The sequence below is a fragment of the Varroa jacobsoni genome, unplaced genomic scaffold (assembly GCF_002532875.2).
Source record: "Varroa jacobsoni isolate VJ856 unplaced genomic scaffold, vjacob_1.0 scaffold_901, whole genome shotgun sequence".
Lineage (NCBI taxonomy): Eukaryota > Metazoa > Arthropoda > Arachnida > Mesostigmata > Varroidae > Varroa > Varroa jacobsoni.
This window is the reverse complement of record NW_019213803.1, coordinates 99,953-125,961: the sequence shown is the minus strand read 5'-3', so window position 1 is coordinate 125,961 and position 26,009 is coordinate 99,953. Positions and strand designations below refer to the sequence as shown.

The 26,009-nt window shown below is 40.7% G+C and overlaps 2 protein-coding genes across 2 annotated transcripts in view; both read left to right on the top strand.

Moving 5' to 3' along the window:
* The first annotated feature begins 40 nt into the window (after positions 1-40).
* Positions 41-13,941, top strand: LOC111264813 (tubulin beta-2B chain). Its single transcript, XM_022840988.2, has 9 exons — positions 41-465; positions 6,975-7,083; positions 8,961-9,119; positions 10,203-10,399; positions 10,902-11,164; positions 11,475-11,580; positions 11,820-11,906; positions 12,609-12,834; positions 13,113-13,941. Exons 1-9 carry the CDS (start codon positions 409-411, stop codon positions 13,241-13,243), a joined length of 1,335 nt encoding a protein of 444 aa, XP_022696723.1. The 5' UTR covers positions 41-408; the 3' UTR covers positions 13,244-13,941.
* A 7,676-nt stretch (positions 13,942-21,617) lies between these two features.
* Positions 21,618-26,009, top strand: part of LOC111264812 (acetylcholinesterase-1) — a 24,057-nt gene continuing 19,665 nt past the window's right edge. Inside the window, exons 1-2 of the mRNA XM_022840985.2 lie at positions 21,618-21,676; positions 22,320-22,564. Of these exons, the coding sequence (XP_022696720.1) occupies positions 22,320-22,564 (245 nt within the window). The 5' untranslated portion in view covers positions 21,618-21,676. The remainder of the gene's footprint in view (positions 21,677-22,319; positions 22,565-26,009) is intronic.

Genomic DNA, 26,009 nt, shown 5'->3' with positions numbered 1-26,009 from the left:
TCCCTAAAGCTCCATATTAAGAAGTCTATGAATCTGTAGGCCTCCGCGCTAACAGCGAAGTCGGGATCAGCGACGTTGAACATCAGCTGGACAAACAGTGCGATCGTGAAGCTGTAGAGCTCATCGTCCCTTGACTGGCACTGATCATCCGCCGCGAAGAAGAATAACGACCCGCTGATTAACAACAACTGTTAACCCAGCTAAGCGACCACAAGAAACAGGACAAATAATATCTTAGCACCCCAAAGAACAAAGCTGCCAGGTATCGTTATTGAGTGAATTGGTTCTTTGGAAGGAGATAGGACGGCCGACCTGGCACTTCATCGTAGCCATTGGAGTGCGAGTGTTGTCAACGTTGAGTATCTAATAACTAAAAAAGCATCATAGCTATAGCTACCTAGCTTCAACATGCGTGAAATTGTACACATCCAGGCCGGCCAGTGTGGTAACCAAATCGGTGCCAAGGTAAGTGGTAGTCATAACAGTTATAGACATAATTACTAGTTGGTATTAATCGGAAAAGGGCGTTAATGTAGCAGCGTACGAAGAATCAATTAATACCTGATCTAGTATACACGTCATTAGATTGGAACGTTTTCCGGAATCTAACTTTGACAGCCTTTCTTTTCTATTGTGAGCTGAACTAGTATGCTTACACTTTTTATCCTGTCTAGTCCATGGATGACGCGTTGGTTACATGATAAAAATATAGCGCCAAGTAGTGCCCTCGTGATATATATATGTATAGTAAATTGTCAATAGTAGTAATAGTAAATAAACAGTAAACATTCAGTCATGTCTCTAAATGAAGTGTCGGGCAAATACTCCGTCCAATCTTGACTACGACCCTACCGAAATCTACGATTATGCCATTATTGAAAGAAATATGTTAGTAACAGATTTCTTTCAATAATATAATGCAACTGTATATTTTTCTCAGTGATTGAAAGTTCCTATTTTCTAAGCTGCGCAACATCCTAATCATGGGATAGCGAAGAGGATACAACAGTAACTTGTCCAAGCTTTGGTACTTCTTGTTTGCTTCTTTCGTCTTACTTCTGCAGGATGGTCTGCTCGGCCCCTTTGCTATTTTATCAGAAAACCTAACAAAAAATGGGCGGTTGCGCTGTAGCCGGAAGCCGTCGTCCAATTGTCACGTGGCTACGTTTGGGTCTCCTCTTAATTGGTGATCGAACTAGATTTCTTTAGCAAACCACATTTGAAATGAATAATTGAGCCGAGCTAGCGAGCACCAGCAGGTGTGGGCTTAAGGCCAGTGGCCAGTCAAGGCCTTGCACAAAACGGCGGGATTTAGTAGAATTCACCAATTGGTCTGACCAGTTTCCTGCTAGCGACTGAGTTGCCGGAACTTGTAAGTGGACCATCGGCGCGCTCTTCGTCCTAGCAGCAGCTTCCCAGAAGTTACCCGGAGCCTTTGTTGTAGTCCTGTTTTATAACGAGACCGCATCGGTTCACCCGATTAGTGAAGCAAGGGCCAAAGAGAGATATTGAAACACGGCGGCAGACTTTAAATAATTATTCTTTTTCTCTCTCTAGAGCGCTGCTTCAAAAGCACGTTTGTTAAAATCGTTAATAGAGGTGGGCATAGGCGCCATACAAGATGACCAAGAGAACTCCATTGGGGTCGTTGTCTCCATCTAACGGATTTGGTATTGATACTGAAAAATCTAATTTATTCAGCGAAACACAACAATTCGAAACTGACCGTAGTGCTTAATAGTACTAATAGAAGTCTTGTATGAGTTTTCTGTCTTTTCGTTCATGAGTTTCCCCTGTAGATAAGTACGTGTATTTTTAGGCGTCTTCTCCTCATTGTCGTGACTACTCACTGATTACCCCTTTGGAAATACGGAGAGACCCGCTGCCCCAGTCGCATAGGTAGACATTGATAGACATCCATACACCAAATGATCGAACGTGCACCATCTGACGGCGATATGGCCTATGCAATTGTTATTCTGAATTAGCTGTTTGCAAATATATTCTACGAACGGGTGAAGATGTGCTACGTCGACCGTTTGCTCGTACCAGAGAAGACGTCGTCAGTGCTGACCGCGTTGAACAAAGCAGATGAACTTCGTGAGTCACGAAAATAACTGATCGCACGACGACGACAACAGCCGGCATTGGTAGCGACAAAATGAATAGCATCGCACGGCCAATGCAAGAGCTGCAAAAGAACTCGACAATTAAGGTACTGTCGGCCGTCGCCGTTTCCCATCACCATAGCACATATCCCCATTATAATACAGTTAACATTACATTGTAATATGGAGAAGGACGGCCTAGGGGTGTTGCGATAAAAACTCGACGGATAATGGAGGCTAAAGGAAAACTGACGATAAAGCACCGTGTAATCCGGACGTATAAAAAGCATTTATTAGATAGCTCAATGTATTACCTGTTTCGTTGTCAAGGTAAGCAGGGAGCTGAGGAGGAATTTATAATCAATGTCTCAAGCGCCTAATTTAAGAGTTAAAAAATACTTCAACTTATGAAGTTTAAGCAAAAAAACAAATGATTCAAATTCAAAGAAAATGCATAACATCTGATAAAACATAGTTTACTTCGTGAAACGACAAAGTAAGAGCTTCAAAATATGACATTTCCTAACTTGGAGCTCGTGAACACTTTGAAGTTTGACAAGAATCATCCAGTTTAGCTTCTGCTTGCGAGTAGGGTCCATTGGCCCTGCTTGGTCTGTCTATCTAAAATCTGATCCTAACTAGGAAGCTTACGGATCGAAAAAATTAATCGACTGATCGTGCTTATTCATTAGAAGGACGGGGCCGTATGCCAGGTACATTGACAAATAGAGCCTGGCGATAAGGTGCTTCGACATCAAGCTTTTCATAGATCCGAAAAAGTAGTCTTGTTAATAAGATTATTACAAAGAAAAAAAAAGCATACAATAAAGTTGAATAATCACGAACTTTGGGGGGTCGTGAGTGCATATAACTTGGCTCTACCAACAAGTTATCGGTCCGAAAATGTGAAATATGTCAATTTCGTCGCCAGATCAAAGTTCTTCGCGACGTAACAGATCTAATATAATGAAATGCTAAAGCATAATGTCAAAAAATAGCTATTCGGCGAGCCAACTTGTTTATCTAAACAATGTTATACTGTGCGACCCATATCTCTTCCATTAGCGCGTCGAAGGCGTACTGCTAATAAAAACGGTGAGACCAATATAACGTATAATGAATACATAGTATTACTTGCCTCTTGGATACTGTGCGGTCCCTTGTCTTTGTAGCGAGTAGAAGTATTAATTTTCCGTACATTTCTACTTGCTACAAAATGGTAGACCTGTACAATGACGAACTTAGAAGAATTCACTTAAATATCAGCGAAGGGGAGATTCCATGATGGACAGACAGCATGTGGCCATACTATCGGCGAAAAGAGGGGGGAGGACAATGGAATATGTTTTATTTACAAGACCCAATACAATCATCACTTTAGATTAGTTAAAAATAACAGGGGTTTGATTTATAGGGGGTTTTGGCTGAAGCTTTAGACAAACAATGCTTAAGGCAGAAAGGAATTAGCAGAGGAAAAGTTCCGCCAGAAACCTTCCGTATTTTTCAGTCTAAAAAGAAAGACAACTATCAAATACAGTGCACCTTCCTTAATATTATAATTTCCTCTAAGAAATATAGAATTCTCGTACGCCCCATGATAGTACCCAAGAAATCCACGAGATTACATGAACCTCTTCGAATCCCAGCTTCCGACTGAAGTAGCAAGCAAATAATAAATATGTTGTCTGTGACCTGAACCAACAACCTGAAGAGGATTCGATCAAGGATTACTACCAAACTGTCTCAACATTATGTCCCGTCAACCAATACATCGTTTTTTTCTCTAGCAGAATATTTGAGAGAGACAAGTTATATTAATCCGAGGTCCACAGACCATTATGCATGTAAGATGCTCGAAACATGTTGAACTAAAGGCAACACGTACACTGACAACAAACACATTAGTGCCTTCATTACAACCCATAAACCCATTTGTGTTTGTTTAACATTTATGTTCCTCCAATTTAGCATCTGCACTCAACGTGACGGAACCACGCATGCGGGTATTACGGCCAACGAACACAAATGAAAAATAAAAATCACATGGTGTTTATGTGACAAGCGCTGTGGCTATATTTTCCACGAATTTGTGTCTGTTTACAGTTAAAGGGAAAAAGCTAAGCTGTGTTCTTGCCGAGAAGCAGCCCCCTGTAGGACACCTTAAGAGAGAAACAGACAAGGTCCCTAACAAGCAAAGCTCTACAGTGGGTCACCTGCACTGGGACGTTTAGGCAACTTAACTGACAAAAAAAAAAGCTTCGATCATCTCCGCGCACTGTGTCCGTACGCCAGCTAGTCAAAGGATCCTAAACACCTGGCGAAGATCATACCTAGAAGTTTCTATCCTTTCAGTCCCACGTACAGATTACGCGTAAACGTCTGTCCCTTGCCATTTTCGCTTATGTCACTAATCGTAGCGGTAACATAGTTAATAATGAAATAATCAAACATGAGCGCCACTGACTTACGAGCCAGCTGATGTCAGCGGAAAAATTCGAAATACAACAGCTAACGCAGGCGTGGCAGAAAATCTTACGAAGCACATCGATAATGGTACTTCTTTGTCAAACAGATATTTTCGGACGGGCTAATGTGTGTGTCGTAGACGTTCATAGTCTAATAGAAATAAATCAGCTTCTCACGTTCTACCAGCTCATAGGCCCTGACAATAGCTCAAACACACAACGGCGCTCGTCGTACAACCTTTACAGTTGTACCTTGTTCCATGCACCCATCTGTGCCTGCTGTACACCGCGAAAATACCCATCAAATCTCACTGGCCAGTTGGCTCAAGAGATAGATACGTCAATAGTAGCGATGACAGGCACTAGATAGTTCGCTTTTAGCGCTTTCTGTTTAGACGTTCTCGATAGTGAACGTAACAGCGTACCAGTGAGCACACCAGTAGACATACGAACGTCGGCAACCGAATCGAGAGACAGTCCAATCCCCTTTATCCAGCTCCGGTTGCAGTAACCCCATCATCACCGTCAGGGTAGCAACAACAGCCGCAGCTCAAATCGTTTTTTGTTCATCGCTTCGTCAGTTCGCCCACGTCTTCGTGGCCTTATCCGTTCATCTGACTTGGCCTGCCATCGCCAATATAGACATATATCTAGATACACACACATACTAACGCAGAAGTGTATAGACCGCAAAATACAATAAAGGTGAAAGAAGCTCTATTCGCGGGCCACGAATTGCCGTGCGTTGTCCTGCTGCTGTGATGTACGTTACATGCCGCCCCAAAACTGTCGTCGGCGTTACTGATCGAGAATTACGTACGCACGCACGCACGCGCGCGTTTAAGGCCCACCGCTACAGACTGGGCGGCGTAGGTGGTGGTGGTGAAGCTATTGATTAGTAGCACTGCAGGAGGACCACAATTGCTGCTGTTGCCGTTGGAGCGTCTGCTGTTAACGGTGAACGAATAGGGCGTTTTGGTGGATGAGATATGAATGAGCATGCTTGAATACGTGGACGGGCGCGTATAAACGTAGACAGCAAGTCGGTTACGTCTGCCGTTACTACCGCTGCTGCTGCTGCTGCTGCTGTTGTTGAGGTTTCGAACGCTGAAAAGGGAGACGGCAACAATATAACTAAAGGTAGAAGTTGAAGTATACGTAAGTGAGTCAGCGATACAGAGTCGGACGGAAGGGAAGGAGACGTGGGACAGGGAGGAATAAACGAAATGTAACAAATAATAGAGAATACAAATCAAAGTTGAACTTAGCAACGACGACTCGCACGGGATGTAAATCTTGATACGGTCGCATATATTGTGTGACTGACTTCGGCGACACTGGCATGTTATTTATATTACTGATGCGTTCCTAACAGTTGATATTCATTTAGATAAAGGGACAATGGATTTCGACGTATACCCACGCGTATCGTTGCGTCATTCTGGCAGACATCAAAAAACAGGGGTTGTTAGGGCGGCGACGGGCGTAGAAGTAGTTGAAAATCAAGCAAAATTGGTAAAATCGTAGCAATGTCTGTAAAGTCTCGTGAACGCCACGTTAGTCACTGTTATCTATATAATACGTCTGTCTGAGAGAGCGTAAATATCAACTACATATCGACTGTTTGTATACCAGAAAGTAGTGGCATTTAATTAGTAATATCTGTATTATACATATATTTATTGATACCTAAAAAAAAAAAAAAAAAAAACAGCTCGTTGTGTAGCTGGTGAGTTACCTAGAGTAATTACGAGCAGAAATTAGAAGCAGTTTACTGGCTGGTGCGTGTCATGGCTTTGATTCTTCTTATGCATTAGAACTGATTTAAGTTTCTAACTTGACCCTTTTTATGTCCATATCGGTCTGCGGTAGCTCGTACTTGGTGGACTTTATTATAGTTCGTTCTTTGGGCTCACAGAGAGTAATTTCTCTCTCTCTCTCTATATATATATATATATATATATATATATATATATAGATATAACGATATAATTTGAAGAGCATACAGATCGCTTTGGAACACGTTATTGAACAGTGCCAGGTATCAGTCCAATGCCACCTATGCAAGTCTGCCGAGATTTTCAAGAATCCTGCCTGAAAAACCTTTCCTTTGTAGACGAAAGTAGGAATGCTTTCGGCACTCGTTCGTATCTCATTCGCAGTAACGGGAAATTGTCACCGAGTGTTAGAGAAGGAGAATTGACTCCTTGCCCGTATATTGATAATGGTTTCCGCTGTAATGGATCAAATTATGAACTATTTGAAACTGAAAAACCTGGTCCTTGAGTTAAATATGGGTCGATATTATTCAACACATGCATTATAAAGAGTGTATCGACACGAGCTGCATTGTGACCCAGAAATTGTTTAAAATTAAATTATTTTTTATCTCTTTTTACAGTTCTGGGAGGTGATCTCCGATGAGCATGGTATCGACCCCTCAGGAGCTTATAATGGCGATTCGGACCTTCAGCTTGAAAGGATTAACGTTTATTACAACGAAGCAACAGGTATTTAATGTCTTGTGTTCGTCATTGAATCATAAAACCAAAACTTACATTTATGCCCACATAGTATGAAAAGTTACAAGTATGAAAAGAGGTCGTCAGCGTCGTCGTCTACTCTAAATGATGTTTCATGGTTATACTACCAAGTTGAAGTATTCGATCATCAACGTACATTACATTTAGCGTAAGTTCGCTAAGCACTTGCATTACCCAGCCACGACAAAGGCTTTATAGGGATAATCGTTGCTTTGCGTTATTTTTTAATCGCGTACCACGTCATGATTCAGCACAATCCGAATCAGAATGTTACGGTATATATTTTATGAAATTTATAAATTGGATCTGACTAATTCGCGATAGTATGTTTCATTGCTGTCTTTCATGCCTGTTCTGTCACGCTGACCCTTTAGACAAAATTACTGTCAATTAAAGAAGTTTAATTAAATTTACAACCTGTACGTGTAACGAATCAAACTTTCAATCGTACATGTTTGTTTCGATGCGCCACGAGACTCTATCTCTTAATGAATGATCGATATCAATAATGAAACAACTGCGCCTTTTTGAAATTCGCTACGCTTCAAGTATGATAGAAGCTAGCGAATTAGTCACTTATTGTTTCTATGGCATTTAACTTCAACAGCGCTCAATAATCAGAAGTCATCTCGACTGCATCCCGTCTCAGTCTTTGCTAAGTCTGTAAGTAGGAACCCAGTAAGCCTCAAGCGGTCAGGCCAAGTTGAGGCAATGATGAATGTCAACGCACTGGTGCCAGCGGCATTAAGCCTTTTGTTCTGATCGAATTCAGATTATCATTTAGCTCTTCTAGAGCTGTCTGGGTGGATTTGGGTCACTGTGCCCCCCCTCGAGACACCCCCGAAAACTGGCTGGGAGCAGGCGCTGGCTTTTAGCTCTCCCCTTAACTTTAGTGACAACCGCTTGGGGCGCTGGGCCGTATTGATCAGCCAAGTAGCGCAGATATGCCTGTGTCAGTGATACAAATTGTATCAGGGCATCTGGCCAATAGAAGACAGCTTAAAGAGTCGTCTCTCTGAGCCACCATGGCGTTATCCAAAAGGAATATTTTATGGTGAGAAGAGCTCCTTAGAGTCCCTATTAACTTACTCGATTTAATGGGTACAGACGCTGACCCAGGAAGTATTTATTAATCTAGAATAAAAACGAAGATTCAATTTGTTATTATAAGTGGGCCTTGGTGTCTTAAGAAAAGAATGTTCGTTTAATAACGCTTGCGGCGGAATTAAGCGACGAAGCACTGAGTAAAGTGGCCTGTGACAAAAATCGTTGAAGCGAAGCCGGGATCAATTCGAAAACATTATAGATAAAAAAAAATTAGGCAACATAGCTTTTATTGTTAACGAGGTGCATCCCATATAAATGAGGCATGGAACGGCCGGACATAAGCCTGAATGTTTCTAAGCATCTACTACTTTTTAGTAAACGAATAGTTTTAGATCCGTCTGATTTATATTTGACATACATTCGCATTTCAATAGTTGTAGTAAGACACCGTTGACCTATATTAAACCCCCATTTCTAGTTGTCCATATTGCCGATGGATATTACTCGCATTGTAAGGTTTACAAATTTACGATTTAACCGCCGTCCTGGCCGCTATGTACTAGAAGGCCTTTCATTCGGACATCCTTTTATTAGATGTTATTGCCACGTACTGACAATATGAAGCCGCCAAATAAGTTGATCAGCGTGCCTTTTTTTGACAACGAGTTGTTGGTAGACGTCTATGTTTTAATTTAATTACACTTTTTATTGTTGCCGCTTTATTAGAAAATAAGCATTTGGCTATTGCATTAGTGACGCGTAACGATAGTAGCCATATTGTTTTTGTCTCTTTCTAGGTGGGAAATATGTGCCCCGTGCGATTTTACTAGATCTCGAACCCGGAACGATGGATTCGGTTCGATCCGGACCTTTCGGACAACTTTTTAGGCCCGATAACTTTATTTTTGGTCAGAGTGGTGCTGGAAATAATTGGGCTAAGGGACACTACACTGAAGGTATGATAAGCAAAGTAGTTTATCAATGAACGTACGTTATGAAAATAAAAAACAATGCCTATTGTCATATGTCTAGGAAGGCGCTAGCATGGCTAAGTTGTGAAACTAATCTCCACTACCATTACAGGTATAGATTAAAGACTAGGGAAATGATGTTCTTTTTTTTTTGTCTGCATCCGTTTTTTCTTGTGGCTTTATATTTCGTTTACGCCCGGAAGGGGGCCAGATATAACCATTCCATGATTCTGAATGTTTCTACCCAATAAATGATATTGATCGTTCTCGAGTAGCTCTAGTCATATTTCATGGTTACAGGCTGGCTTCAACATAGAAGCAATGCCGGTTCATCCTTCAACGGCAGTGTATCTATACGTATAATAGCGTAGTATTATCGTGGCCAAAAATGCATTAACCTTTGCTATGCATAGAAGCGCACTTTTACCTTGTAGCTATGCCAATTTAGCGTAAATCTTAAGCGCACTTTTACCTTGTAGCTATGCCAATTTAGCGTAAATCTTAAGCGCACTTTTACCTTGTAGCTATGCCAATTTAGCGTAAATCTTAAGCGCACTTTTACCTTGTAGCTATGCCAATTTAGCGTAAATCTTAAGCGCACTTTTACCTTGTAGCTACGCCAATTCAGCGTAAATCTTGTAATACACCTTGACCTTGCAGGAACAGCCATGGGCTATTTAGAGAGTGGCCTCATTGCATTGCAATACGTTTGTATCCCTTACCACGAATCCATTCAATCCACAAATCACAGCTTCCTAGTGTCATAATTCTTAATAAAATAAATAATTCGTCGGAAGCTGTTATTCCAAACTGTTCTGTTTTAATGGACCAACAATATGTGTTGTCGTTCATAAATCAAGACGCAGCAACGCGGATAGGGTTGGATTAAATGGGGTAGAGAAAGCTGAAAGTTGTTGAGTTAACACAGTGCCGTATTTTATTTAAAAGACTCTTAAATGTCCTCTCATATATAATTGCTCTTGATTAATTATAGTGAAAAAGTTGAATTTGTACTATCTCAGTCGATTCCGACTGATTATAGTTGTTGTATACGTTACTGTGTTCTAGGAGCTGAACTTGTAGACTCTGTCCTCGACGTTGTGCGTAAAGAATCAGAATCCTGTGACTGTCTGCAGGGATTTCAGCTCGCACACTCTTTGGGAGGAGGCACTGGTTCGGGTATGGGAACCTTGCTGATTTCAAAGATCCGCGAGGAGTATCCCGATCGAATTATGAACACTTTCTCAGTCATGCCTTCACCCAAGGTGCGTGCATTTCAGGGACTGTCAAAGGTCGTTTCGAAAATAGCAGCTTAGTGTTACCACAATCTTCAAGGTCGACAACATACAAATCAATATTATAGAATACTGGTTCGTGACTTGTGGAATTACTAGAAGGAAATACATTTTTGTCCAACGATTGGATCTCAAAATAGAAGGTCAAATAGCTCGTGCATACCTAAACTATTTCGCATAGAAGATCCTGCTCATTTACCTGGAATAGGCTGAGCCTGGCTTTTCCTTTAGTCCTATATAATATTTCAGGAGATGCACTTGTGGTGCGTGGAACACAACTCCACATAATCTTCACAAGAGTAGTTTATCCCAATTTAGTTCCGCCAAGGAAGTGTACGCAAAAAACACACTTGTTACTAATAGGGGCTTGATTATGCTACTAAGTGTTCCTCACGTTTTATTAACTGGTCGTAGTATATACAGCAGCTATCCTCTTAGGCACTGGTCCATCGATGATAGTGATGATTTTCAGGTGTCAGACACTGTTGTGGAACCCTACAACGCAACGCTGTCAGTTCATCAATTGGTTGAGAATACTGATGAAACTTATTGCATCGACAACGAGGCCCTGTACGATATTTGTTTCCGAACTCTCAAGCTCACTACACCCACCTACGGGGACCTGAACCATCTCGTATCAGTAACCATGTCGGGGGTGACCACCTGCCTACGTTTCCCTGGACAGCTTAACGCCGATTTACGTAAACTCGCTGTCAACATGGTACCGTTCCCTCGGTGGGTTTTCGTCTGTCTGTTTACTCGTTGTTGATAGCATTAGACGGCTAACGAGTAAATATATGGCTTTCTTCAAACAATTCAATACGTTTCCACTATTTTCGAAAAAAGAGAATGGTTTCTTTTTACTGTGGGCACCTTTACTGTATATGCAGTTATCTAAACGAGCAATGTTATTTTTATATTAGGGCACAAAGGGAATGCAAAGCGATTCCCGTGTGTGATGAAATCACTCTTAAACCTAACTCAGGTCAGGCTATTGGCGCATATTAGGTTATCTTATTGTAACATATATAAATATATATTACAGGCTTCATTTCTTCATGCCTGGCTTTGCGCCCCTGACGGCCCGTGGCTCGCAGCAATATCGCGCACTCACCGTGCCTGAGCTCACCCAACAGATGTTCGACGCCAAGGTAACGATCGTTATATTCTACCGCTGCTGCATACTAGGCAGCCGATGCTTTCAGTATATACAAAGATTTAATAAGCATATATGTACATTTCGAGCTTCTGAACTTTACCAAATAACAGACGTGTCCTAGTAGATTTCTTAGAAATCATTTTTTTTTGTGTCGAAAATACGGTTCAGAACACAATTGCTTGTTTTTACTAGAAACGATAATTTTGTTCAAATGTTTGTTGATTTTTTCAGAACATGATGGCCGCTTGCGACCCGCGCCATGGGCGCTACCTCACCGTGGCGACTATTTTCCGTGGTCGTATGAGTATGAAAGAAGTGGTCAGTAAGACAATCTAATCTTATGACTATATTTAGCCACGTGGTTGGGTCGCATTTTACGGGCAATAGTTTGGCTGACTTATTTTTGCCATTACCACCCCGTAGCTATTAATGGTGGTCGCAGAATGTTCTTGATTATATACGTAGCGGACGAGGTTATTAAACGGTTCAGCTTTAATTAAAGCTAGAACTGCTGCCATCTACTGGAACCCGGGAAAACTTTGTTACCAACAATTCGCACGGTGTTTGGCCCAGAAATCCTTACGTCCTTATAAAGCAACGCAGTGTAAAGCAGATCGAACTCTAATTACACATCCAGTATGAGAGATATGCGCTATTAGTACAATTTTGAGAGTCTTTTTTCCTCTACGTAACGGTAAACAGCTATGTCTACTATAAATCAAGAAGCAATTTTTGCAGAAAAAACCGACATTAGGACGCAGTCCTTTTTTGAGCATATTTCAATGGCCGTTCCGAAACTCCGGAGTGATCGATCATCAAGCTTATTTAAGTTATAGATTTTAATTTTATCACGGATAAGTGGTCGTTGCGGGATTTCGCGTACCTTACACTTTTCGGACGACCTAGACAGCAGCTAAAGTTTAAATGAAACTAGTTTGCAAATAACGATCGAACGGTCCACCAAAAAGGTAGCAGCAGTATACAATGTTTACTACCTTCGTGTTGCTACGGCCATTTCAGGACGAACAAATGTTAAATGTACAAAACAAAAATTCATCTTACTTTGTGGAATGGATCCCAAATAACGTGAAGACAGCTGTATGCGACATCGCCCCACGAGGCTTGAAAATGGCCGCCACATTTATCGGAAATTCTACCGCTATACAGGAGCTCTTCAAGAGGATTTCCGAGCAATTCACGGCGATGTTCCGTAGAAAGGCTTTCCTCCATTGGTACACCGGAGAAGGTGTGCATTCATATATATGTATTTTTTTCATATTTAATAGATTTGCCACTAGTGCGAACTCGCAGTCCGCAGTTATGTAACGACAATACCAACTATCTGTCAACATTACACACACTGTTAGGTGCGTTCTCGCCTTCTTTGTTGATGGCTCTATTTAATGTGATACGTCTAACGGTGCCACAAGCCCCATGGATAAAAGTGGAAACACGAACAGTTTGCACTTTTATTGTATAATGAATTGAATAATGAAATGTATTCAATGTTTTCAACTGCGCCAGGTATGGACGAGATGGAGTTCACGGAAGCCGAGTCGAACATGAACGACCTGGTGTCGGAGTACCAACAATATCAAGAGGCAACGGCCGACGATGAGGCCGAATTTGATGACGATGAACTCGAAAATGCCTAAGTGTCCTAGCATACGCCCAAAGTTGCGCCTACCATACCATTCGACCTGTATCCCTTATGTCGCCTCCTGCGTGACGTTCGCTAGATGCAAGCCGAACCGGAGAATCAATAAGTGGAACTGTGTCAGGGTTAGATAGAGGGGCGAAAACAACGTGACGAATCTGACGCGAACAAGGCTAGGTCACATTTTTCTATATACAACAAATATATAACTTGTCACAAATTTTTCTTTCTATTTTGTGAACTTAATTCAACATAAAAACGCGAGAAAATGGAGGACAAAAGTGGAACGAAGAACAAATTGCAATATATTCCGCAAACAAAACAGGTGCAACTTGAATGAGTTGAAGCATGCTTGCGACTCCCCGCCTTTCTTCTGTTCGCTTTAGCTAGCTAACGAGGAAGTCACAAAAACAATACAGTAATAACAATGAATTGATTATAAGTAACGGTAGGATTAGCCTCTCGTAGTAGCGAGACGAGAGTGCGTAGGCCCAAAATTGACCGAAGCTGGCCTGGCTTGGGTGCGTCTTGTAGCGGATTACCGGACCGGTCGCAGTAGACAGCTGGAACTATGTGCGTTAATCCGCTATGAGCCTGCTTGAAACAGTTGAGACGGCCGTAGAGCTAACGGTTTGTATCTTTAAAAGCAAATAAATTTGCATTTTATTTTCTAGTTCTTCCGCATAGACACCAAAATGCTTTAAACGTGTATTCATTCCTTTGTAGAAAATGTATAGTAAGTGACGAGAAGTAGAGTGCTAGGGGGTATGCGCATATGTACAATGAATGCACACTGTGTGCTTTGGTGTTAGTTCGACATTTGCGTGTTTTTACAGGACAAAAAAGTAATCAACACGATCATAGGTGTTTCAGCAACGAGCTGACTTCGCAATATTCATGCACTGAGTGTACGTATAAACAGTAAACGCCGAATGAGTAGAACAGATTTAAGCACGCCCACGTGTTGCCAGAGGACAGACATTAGAAACATTGCAAAGACATTGTTATGTGGTGTAATATCCACAAAACGTAAACTACACAATTATTCAAAGGTCTCTGTTTTGGACATCACATCAGTTATCTTTTATATACTTAGAGGACAAGCCGTTTTGATATACTCAGTCTCCAGGACGAAAAACTATTTACAGGATCCGTTTGAACGATGGTTTTAGGCAACGGAAGAGTCCGGCCACGCTAAACACTGACCTAGTTGATGGCGGCTGGCATTTTTCTGAATTGGCCCTTAAAATTTGCATTGGGGAACCTAGGTTCTCCTATTTCATGTGCAGAGAGAGTGACGGTAAAATACATTATCCGCCTGAGCAGAGGGCCTAGCCCAGACCTAAAGGAGGAAGGCTTCCTAAGGAAAGCTTGCTAAAAAGCATAAGCCCAGTAGAGCTATTAGTTCAGATGCTGTGCCCTCACAGAAAAGCAAATGTATATGCCCGAATCTTTAGTTATTGGACCTCTGTAAATTTGATAGACCTAAATATTTGTGTGATCGATTTGACAGTTCTCTAAATGTGATAATTCAAATTTTGATGTATTAGTGCCAGGATAATTAAGTCTCTCGGCGGAATAGCATTTGTTTGTTTGTCTTCTCTTGACTCAGAAGCTAGCTTACGTACGTAGTAAAAGTAGATATCCTAATGGCACGTTTCCTATCGTCCTATCGGTTTCGTGGTGTTCGAGTGGATCGTAGGACGGAGAGGTCGAAATGTTATCTTACGGCAGGCTCATGTACTTCAGTTTGAAAGGTTAGCTTCTATAAGTGGTGTTTGTGAAAAGTGTGGACCTTGCGTGTCTTCACTGCGGGTTACAATGAAGCCCAGAGTCGGGCATTGAAAGCTTCTGCTTTGTTGAAAAGCGCCCATTTGCAGTTTTAAACGGATATGAAACTACGAGTATCTGAGTTGTAGTACGCATAGACGGTTTCTATCGATGTGTATTGAATTGGAGTAAAAGTTGTCTATTAAAAATTCGACTTTGCTTCACTGTGGTGGTTTTGCGTTAGAATGTATTAATTTCTGGACACTGTTGATTTTATGGTTTGCGTTAGTTTCAAAATTACTTGCTGTTGAACTCAAGTTGCGTTTTGACAACATGTAGTAATCATAAAAACTTCAGAGCTTTATTGAGTCGGTTCATCGTACCAAAGTAACGGATCGCGACGCCACCAGAATCGTACTCTCCGGTTAAACTTCAGCTAAGGCAACGTTATCACAAGTTCACCGAAAGGATTTGGCCCAACGCATCTGGAGCATTATTATTGTTATCGAATAGCGAGTGACTTTTCTTTACGGACCCATTTCACTAACATGTAATACAAGTATTTCTTTGACAGTTCACAGCAGGTGAAAAGATCAGCAGATTAGATTAGGGACGGCTCCGACTACTGGTAAACATGGCAAAGTCTTATATGGTCCCAGCCCTGAGTTCCATCTTTCGTTTGGTATCGACACGTTCCAAGTACCGTTGTACGTATAAGGGTAAAATAATGAGATATCATTAGCGCCTATTCTTGTGTGAACATGTTCAGAAGAAACGAACGTGACCCATGACTCTTACTTGAACAAAGATATGATCAATTCCTTATAGGAAATATCGATGCCCATCTTGAGCTCAGACCGCGACACGGGTCTTCAAGCTTAGTAGACAAATATATCATCATAGCACCCTTACAAGTTGTTTCGATCCTAACGTCTAACGTGAGATGTGTTAGCGATACAAAAAAAAATTAATTTTTCCTATCTTTTTTTTCAAAAGTGCACTTGTAGAAAAAAAGTTATCCCCCAACCCAATTTTTTTTTTAGAAACGGGATGTTATGTGCTGTTTTTAACATGTATGGCAGTACATGCCGGGAAGAATCAGCGTCACATATAAAATAGAGAAACACAGGGCATATTTATTATGGCACGTATGTAATAAAGCTACAAAGCAAATATAAATCTGCTACAACTTATCCACGACTGCAGAACCAATTTTTTTCGAATTTTCTAATTCATTACCGTGCTTGCAGCTGTATGATGAATGTATTCGAATGAGTGTTTCCCTAGGACACCGAGTTCTTGCAATAAGGTACCGTGTCTTATCCCACATATTCAAACAAGGATCTTGCCTTCACAGTTCATATTATTATTATATCCTTATTTTTCATATTTCTACCAAGATATCAAGACAAAGATGGTGGGATTGCATGAATACAGGCGTAAATAAAGATCCTGAAATTGCGATCTCAGATAGTTTCGATTTCAGGATGAAGGTCGATTAGTTGGGCTGTATTAATTACTGCAATGGAGCAAAACAGACTAACTTTTTTTGAAGGTTTAATTGATCTAATCCCATTACGCTGCTTATCGGTTTGTACTCCGCCATCTATTCATGGGGCATAACTATTTAGAGGGAGGAAATAGATTTTTTTCCTGTCATAGCGTGGTAATCCGTGACACGTCTGGAAATAACTTTTTGAAACAGTCCGTCATAGGATAAACAATAAAGAGCATTAAAAAAAAAGAAAATGTTTGGAACGTATCTCATTATCGCATAATTAGATCGTGCGTTAGGATAGGTCGTATGTGAATAAGGCCGCTGCGCTCATCAGTATTACGTAAGCACAAGTTTCATGTTACTTTTTTTTTTTTTCTCTAGACGATATAATCCTTGTTAGCTTCACAGTCATCATAAAACCATTCAGTGTAATAGCTAATGAAGTCATGTGTATTTGATGGAATCTAATGCCCTCTGGTTAGGGTCGCGACCGACCCAGACCAAGGGAGGTCTGGGTTCACACAATAGGTATCTGGAAAAACGTCAGCTAATCTTATCGCACAAAAGACAGTAATACTTACGATTAACACATCTGCATTTATATCTTCGCTAATTTTTTATTCGGCTAGCTCGTTTGTTATCTTTATCTGAGTACAAGCGCGCTGTGCGCAAGATGCTAAAATAGGATACGTCTCATTATAATTCTACTATTTCTCGGACATTTTGGTAAAATAAGCCCGGGCTGCATTTAATATAGCTCTCACAAGTATAAATAATCTGGAATTACACCTTCGCCAAAGGGACTGTCGCTAGCTTGTGATTTGATCGAAACACTTCAGATAGATCTGAAGCTAATATCGAATATTAGCTCGTCCTCGTCTGGAAATTAGCAGCTACACTTCATCATATCCACTCAGAGTTATAGTGGACTTAAGAAGAATATGTTACATGTTCGATAATGCGTTCGTATAAAGTGAGCATCGATTTTCTGAAATCTCTGATTCCTTTCGCTTACCTTACCGAAATCTCGCAAAGTTCACTTTGCTATAGCGGTTTACGCTGTCACAGTCGAAGCGATCCTACATAACCCACCACCTACCCTGTAACAAGATAAAGAAGATGCATTACGTGTAGCGCACTATTAAAGTAAATAGTTATGTCGAGATTCACCGCAATCGCTGGATGTTAGATTTGGGTCTTTCGAATCTTTCTGGTCCCGTGTATAGGCCCACTATTAGGCGTTGGACTAAGAGGTCAAGAAAAATATTTCACAGTCAGCTTCATCCAAAGGAGTAATCTACTTACTTTCGAGAAGAAGAACTCCTTATATTGATTTTCTGATATCCGCTACCTTGTTTACGGGTTAGATTCGCTGAGATATCGAATAAAAAAGAAAAAAGCTGGTGGCCTGCTTCGATAGATGTCAGAGCATCTTCTTATAACTTATGTTTTGCCGCCTATGGAAATCTTCTGAGCACGATTGGGCTTATAGCAGATGGCGATCAATGAGGTCTATTAGCGTTATGGCTTATTTTTTTAGCATTCAGTTTAAAATGATCCGTCGAATAGCGCTCGATGAACGAAGTCAAGTTGGGTATGGCTCGTCATGCATACAGATGAATGGCTGCCTAATCAAGTAACTACTAGCGCGGTCGCTCTCGGATCCCCCCACTCCCCTCCCCCCCCCGCATACATTTAATGATTTTATGTTCGCTACACGTCATGAGTGCCATCTGACAATTTACTGTTGTATTAATGATGGTACCCATTTTAAGCTAACTCTGTCATGGTCACGATGACTCCATTCGACTACCCTATCTGATTGAAATGAAAAATTTAAGTGTGTAAATAGTTCATACGAACTTCGAATTTATATCAATGGAGCAAAAGTCTCTCATTTACTAAACCCGTATAGTAAAAGGTATTTATAAAGTTTAATAAAGCTAAATAGCATGGTCTCCCGAGCCATCCGAAGGTAGCTAAAGGCTCGTCAACTGCACATATGTTAAAAATATGTCATTAACAAGGTATAATGTATATGATTTTTTTTCGGTGATGACGTGTAGCATATTTAAGCTGGTTACGTTTTTCGTATTACAATAAAATGGGCTTAGGCCTTAGTGGGCCTGCTCTAGTTGGGCCGAATAGACGACATCTGGCACCTAGTCAACACTGCTGACACTGTGTTTCGTCGCTGTATTACTGCGGTGGCATTAAAGCATTTTTGCCTGCTAATCTGATTTCGAAGAGATCAAGCCGACATTGGAGTATCAGCTTAGCATGAATTGCTTGTAGTTAGAACGTTATTTTTATTTAAAGTCAGCGTCCAAATTGTGCACGGCCATTACTGCGGGCACATGCTCATGTTCCTATGGAAACGCTGCTTTAACATAATTTGCGCAGGTTTGGCTCAACCCCTCAGAGCCAGTTTCAATGTAAAGAATCCAGCTTCTGCTGGGTCATGGCCTCATGCAGGGCTACAAAACCGATCGTATCGCCCAGTTTTTGACACGATATTCTGCATCCCACCTGAGGGCGTTGTTCGATCACACAAGAATAATTTCGAAATTTGTTTAAGCTTCTATCGGCGGCTGCTATCCCATAAACGTCATATAAGACTCGCTTTTCTCCGCAACACATCAGACGTACTACGTTATATACGTCTCGTAGAGAAACCACATATATCATACATATGGTAATGATGATATGAACAATGTTTATTTTTGAAGTAGGCTAAATTTGTCTCGCTTACATGTTTGACAAATCGTGACGGAGTCGTGTAACGAGGACCGCCTAAATTTCAATGCCTAAATTTCTTGAAACTTCTTTATGCTAAATTGATCTTACAATGAAGTGCTTTATTCGAAAGTCAAGAACTAAAATATTTGTGTGTGTGTGTTAATTCTGCGATTAAAGACCTATTACCATGTAAACGATAGGGTTACATGCTAAGCGATGCAAACCAAGCGACAAATGGAATACCGATAAAGATCTGTGTGCAGCATAAAAGCTTTCTAGAAATAGGGAAATACAGCCTTATATAGCTGGCAAGTCACGGTACCGTACCCTAATAGGTTTGCTACAAACCTGTGGTCAGCTGACGAAGCAGTCACAGTGAGATGAATTAAACGCAATCTGTAAATAATCGGGCGCTGACCATCATTTTATATTTTATAACAGGGTTCATGAGTCCTGCGAATATCGTAGACGACAAACAAACAATCGCTAATCATGACCTAAATGAAATTACTTTGAATAGGTCCTGTCTTGGCGTTATACTGTACATGATTTCTAAAAACGACATCAAGATACATAATTTCAGCCTCCACTTAGTAAATGAGCGAGATTATAGCCGGGAATCAATTAAATACAATTACATCGGAGATAGACCTTCCCGGATGAGCCTGTGGTGCATTGAGTGGAGACTAGGATACATTGAATGATGACGTTATAAAGGCTATGAGTTTCGTATTTATAATGATTTTTCTTATATACTACCTTTCTATAGCTTATCGCTGACATGTTATCATTAAGAACCAGCTATTCATATCATAAGTAAATGTTCGGTAAAAAAAATCTATCAACATCGAATGTTGTAACACTATTTAGGCCTTGTTCATCTCCAGCAATGCTCCATTGACGCTCCGCTTGCACTGGCGTGTCCTCGCCAATGTTTACAAAACATTTTTACAAATATACCCTAAGTAAACTTCTACAGTGATTTAAGAAGTAATCGTTCTTCCTCTGCACGGGGCTTTTGTATGCAGAACCTATTTTAGGCTTTCCACTACTAAAGGTTCGACGTATGTGCTATACGAAATATTGAGAAACAATATCTATTGCACTAGAGACCCCCCTGCTACAGGTTCTGCCATAGTAGGACTAAACATAATAGTAGGACGGTTAATGCAAATGCGAAACAACAACAAGAGAAATCGGCATCTATTCCAGTCGCTCACCACGAGCAGAATAACGGGACGTTTTATTAAGTCGACGAATTACGTTGCGAGTCGTCGATAGTTCTTCACGAATACCCGACAAATCTCGGCGAAGCATAGCAAATCCATACATTCCGCAAAAGGTGACGAAGTTAGCAATCGTAGAACAAGTATACCATATAGCGTTCTTTTCTAGCATGACGTCGCTTTCCCGTGTCTCGGCTTCGAAAGTATTCATGGTCTATTGCCTGTGGTTGTTGTACTTCTCGCTGGAGGCGCAGGAGTGAATGATGACATTTGCGTGCTGCGCGCGGTAGGCGGCTGAGTATGAGCTTTTTCTTTTTTTTATTTTTAATATATTACGGTTTTTGGTTGTTTTTTTCAAAGGGTCACGAAAAGGAGAGTTTCGTTTGTTCATAGCGGTCTCGTTTAAGTAACGGCGGGGTGAACGGGGCTTGTGAGTGTTTCTAGACACAGGCTTAACCGCGGGCTATGGAAGCAGTACCTCATCACGGATTCAACATGCATTACGGCATAGGGATGGTTCATCCATAAACCCCAATGGCGGTGATGGCAAACCGTTGGCTCTGAAGCGGGTGAAGCGGCTTTCATTCAAACAGAGTGCGACCGTTCCATCCGACGACCGACAGATGACCTGTTCGAGAGAGAAACATTTAGTCGCAAGCTGCCAACGTACGATCCCTGAAAATCTTCCTGTGTATAAGTTGATTTTTCCGTCCAGGCCTAAAGTCCTCTCTGACATCTATGTATGTAAATAACCACGGTTATTCGACTTTAACGGTTATTGACACTACCAACGTTGTGATATCTGTCGTCCCCAGACGATAAAAGGTAATTAAGCCTATATGCAGTTTCGTCAACTTGATTTCTATGTCTATTGTTCGCATACGTACACTGGTCTTGGACAATACGATGGTTAAAAGAAAGGGTGCTTTCTTTTCTAGCTGAAATTGTACTCGAGAAACTCTATAAGACGCCATATCTATTACCCTGTCTCATTCTTCTACTCAGAAATTTTACTTTAATTCACCTGCTTCACCCGATCCACCCTGAATAAAGCTGAAAGCTAGGAAAGAACCAAATGCACGGCAGAATCTGACTAGACAATCCGCAATTTGTGTCATACTCACAAGTGCCATCATAACCTAGCCCACAGCGCTACGAGGATACAGCACAATACCATCAAATATTGACGAATTTGAAGGTAAGCATAAAATACTATATAATTCCTCTATTCATTCAGATAGGACCATTTCGTGTGGAAACAATAAGACAACGCTGACTATTCTACAATATTGGCACAATTACTTTAATCAAATGTTTAAACAGGCATCCGTTATCGGTTACCGAACCCCTAATTTCTTCGAACAGTCCTTAAACCCTAGCTGGATTTATAGGTTGTTTACTAAGGATTCAACAGTTTAGTCAACAAGATCTTTGTGTGTACGTGTGCGTGTGTGTGTGTGTGTGTGTGTGTGTGTGTTTGTGTGCGCTATTCAAGGAATAGATAATATCATACTTGAAACTTATCTTAATATCTTCTCAAGCATAGAGCTCTTTACAGCAGTGCTCGGTTAAGTTCTTCAAAAATGAATGATATTTAATTAGGTTTGATTAAGTTAATTAAGAACGTTACAGGAAACCCGGATGGTATACAGAATTTTTGAGTCCACGACCATTTGCTAGTTTGCACAAGCACCGTTCCCGTCCAGGATGTTATCTAAACGGTGGAGCACAGTTTCTCTAACCGTAACAGATCTTATGATAGGAAAATGCACTCTTACGTTATTACAGATAGAAATCCTCGGATCTTATATGGTTAACGTCGTTACTTTACGCATGTGTAGATGGTTCAACGAAATGTCGTTATGGCTGTGCTTATCGTATGGATATCAACGAATTTAGCCTGGGCATATGACGGCAAGTTTGAAGGCTTTGGCGCGACTGAACTATTGGAAAACGCTCATACAGCAAGGGCTGAGAAACCTAGCCCAAAAATAACAGATACATCAGCATCAACAGAGACGATGCTTGCTGAAGCTAAAGAAGACGTTGGAGATGATGATTCGGAATGGACTATCCTCGATAAGCGGTAAGAGCAAACGAGTCATGCAACCGAAATGAAATCTTTTTCACTCAGAATGATGCAATGCAGAAATGGGCAATGTGCTTGAGCAACAAAAACCTTGTAATCACCTATTAACCTAACGATGGCCTTCTAACCCCGTGCGGCGTGAACTATCGGTGACTGACAGCGCCAGGAAGGAACAGAATGGGTTTGAAAAAAGCCTATTTTCGTTACTAGCTCCAGTGCATCCGTGCTCCTTTTAACCACTTATTCTTAGCGGTACTTCAGCTACGCAGAACGAAGCAATAATCTGTCCCCCTGCGTATGTGCAATTTCGTTCAGGATCAAAAAGGAGAACGGACTCAGAAAACCTTCAATGGTTATGATACGGTATGGACTAGCCTGTACTACTAATTTAAAAAACGGTCACTGATTTCCGCTTTTGTTTTTTAATGCTCTTTCTAGATTGCTAGTGACAAACGAGCGGTTGGTAGAATCATTGATAGGTAACTATGACCTCTACTTTTTAATATCAACTTAAAATAAAAATATAACAGATAGTTTCACTGAACATTGACGACACACTCTAAAAGATTATCTAAAAGAAAAATTGAACGCTAATAAGTTAAGTAATTATTTTCACTTAACGACATATCCATACAAGTACTCATGATTTCATTAATTATTTTGCATTGCGAACTGTTTTTTTATGGATGTCTAGAAATTTCTCTGAAATGGTAGTTTGGTGATGTAGGTTAGTGAACGCCACATTGGTAACTCGAGTTCAAATACTGAGAGTATGACGTCTGTAGGAACGATCATATCAGGTCGATTCTTCATTCGATGCCTCAATAAAATGCATTGCTAGAGAATGTATCGCAGCAATGCGAAATAAAATGAAACAGGGTTAACGTACATATCTGGGCACAGCTTTAATCGATGGATGTTTTTGGCCAAATAATTTCCCCGAGCCGAAGTTCGGTTCGACACAATAACGATAATACGCAAACAATACAATCGAAGTTTAAGTTCGATATACGCTTTTTCAATGAATTTACTCGGCTCGGAGAACAAAGCGCCGGCCTTGAGCGTAAATAAGTTATAGCAGCGGCGCGCTTTCAAACTTTGTGGACGTATATAAATTGCTCGCGATGGCGGTTGTCGGTGGCCGTTGGCGGTCGTATTGAGACCTCAAGTGTCTTCCTGTTAGATCTATTCTAACTTGTGACTCAGACTGGCAGTATAGTTAGTTTTCTGTTTATCACTGATCTCACTTCACTGTTCATGAGGTGTGATAGCAAGCACCAGTGAAAATCCGTCCTGGTTTGAACATGGTGCTATTACGACCGTTTACTTAGAACAGTCGATTTTTAGCTTTTGCTGATTCCTGTGAAACTCCATTGTAAAATCCCGTGTGAAAACGTACAAATGACTGTTTTGCTGATCTCTGTTTGCGAAACTCCATCTCGGCACGAGAGCTAATGGCGGCAGTAATGTTCGTTGCAGCCGACCTTGTTAGAAATGGGGGTCCGGATGACTCCGGCATCTCGTACTGTCCGCAGAGTGGAAATCCATGGTTAAATTTGATTACGACACGTTCCAAAGGCATAAACGAGCCTTTGTCGAAAGTCAAAACGTAGAAGAGTGGACACTGAGCATATATGTTGACGATGTATATACTGGTACATGTATTGCTTAGAAAACTATTATTTGTTGAAGTTTAGGGAAAACCCCATAACGACGTCATCTGCCAGCAAGCTCGACTTCCGATTTGTTTGCACGGAAAAAAATATATTATGTTAGCTTTGTCAACTTTACGTGCACAGTGCGCGTGTCGTTGGTAGGACCTAAAGCTGGCCCGGACCCCTGATTCTTTTAACCCGAGATTCGTTCGTCCGTGTGTATGGTTTTAGAGCATCTAATATTAATTAAGCCAAAGTTCCCTTCACTTACAGAAATGTATTTGTTCCGAATTTGCCCCTACAACGTCGAATACTGTTAGTAAGGATTTAAAAAGGAAAAAAAAAGTCAGTCTCAATACCCGTTATAAAATAATGGTTGATTTATTGTTTGGTACCTTATGAAACGTTCGCAACTAACGAAGTTATGCGAAAAGCGTAATTCTATTAGTTACATATAATCATGCCCTTCGATTGGCTTGATTGATCGTGACGAATCTATTTTCGTGAAAATTCCTCACTGCGCATCAATTTTATGACCTTATGAAGCAGTTATCCGGCTAAAAAGGTTAGGGATAACTACAGACGTTATGGAGCCACTTCAAAAATTGCGAATCCTTGCAAGGCCTAAGTAAAATCGTCTAAACTCAATTCTGTCAAATGCAGGCACGGGTCTTTCTAAAAGCAGACAGTCTCTAAATGCACTATCTTATAGAAGGATGCTTGTAAATTTAACAGTTACATATTCCAAAGTAGAAAGTGTTAAAAGGATTATTATCTATCTTCTAAGACGCAGGAATTCTATAAATAGCCCTCATTTCAGGCCATTCCTAACGAAACAAATTGTTGATTGCTCTTCAGAGCGTACATATTACACGAGCCATGCCGGGAAACGAGAAAATTTACGGCAATAATCATCCCGTACGATTCGCGTTTCTGATAGACCCAAATCCTAGCGTACTCAAAAAAACTGCATCTACTTTATCGTATCTATGCGTATGTATACAACTACGTTAATGCTGCCATACATACTCCGATGTACGTTGATTAAGGGTCGCCTGGTCCTACAAGACGAGTAAAGACAGGGAAAATATTTGTGGTGCTCATTTTGTAGGACTAGGTTCGCTTTCCGCTATACGTCAACATTCATTCGTTAGAGAACATTATGTCAAGCAATCGGCCCTGTCTGAATCTGCAAAAGCACGAAATACAGACCTACCTTACTTCGCCTCTTAGAAGCCTGACCATTACCTTATAGTTCTCTGTCGTAGCATTTATATACGTTGCCATATGCTACAACAGGTTGTATTTGCTATAGAATGCCTTGAGCGCATGATACCCCGCAGGTCTAACGGAGAGGTTTTAGACGCTATGTTTTCACAATCATACATCGCTCGGTAAGTCGCTTGACCGCTATATAACTATCCGAATTAGTCTCGAATGGTATCGAAACGACCCTGAGAAGATGGATTTTCCCTTCATATTGGTTTTATGTTACTATTTAAAGTATTTAATATCTATAATAATAATAATATAGGAGAATATGAGGTTTATAAATAAACATAATGAGGTTTGTATTTTAGTTAACGCGGTTTGCGCCTGTTTGGCGTTGTTCCGTGTGCGAGACAAGGTCAACAGGTTTAACCTTAGGAAGCTAAAAGAACGTATCACTTTTTTGTGTTAGGATTCGCATTATCTACTAGCAACATGGAAACATTAAGATGAATGAGCTTATAGGAATATCCAAAATATACCTTTATTTTTATATAACATATACCTGCAAAATATAT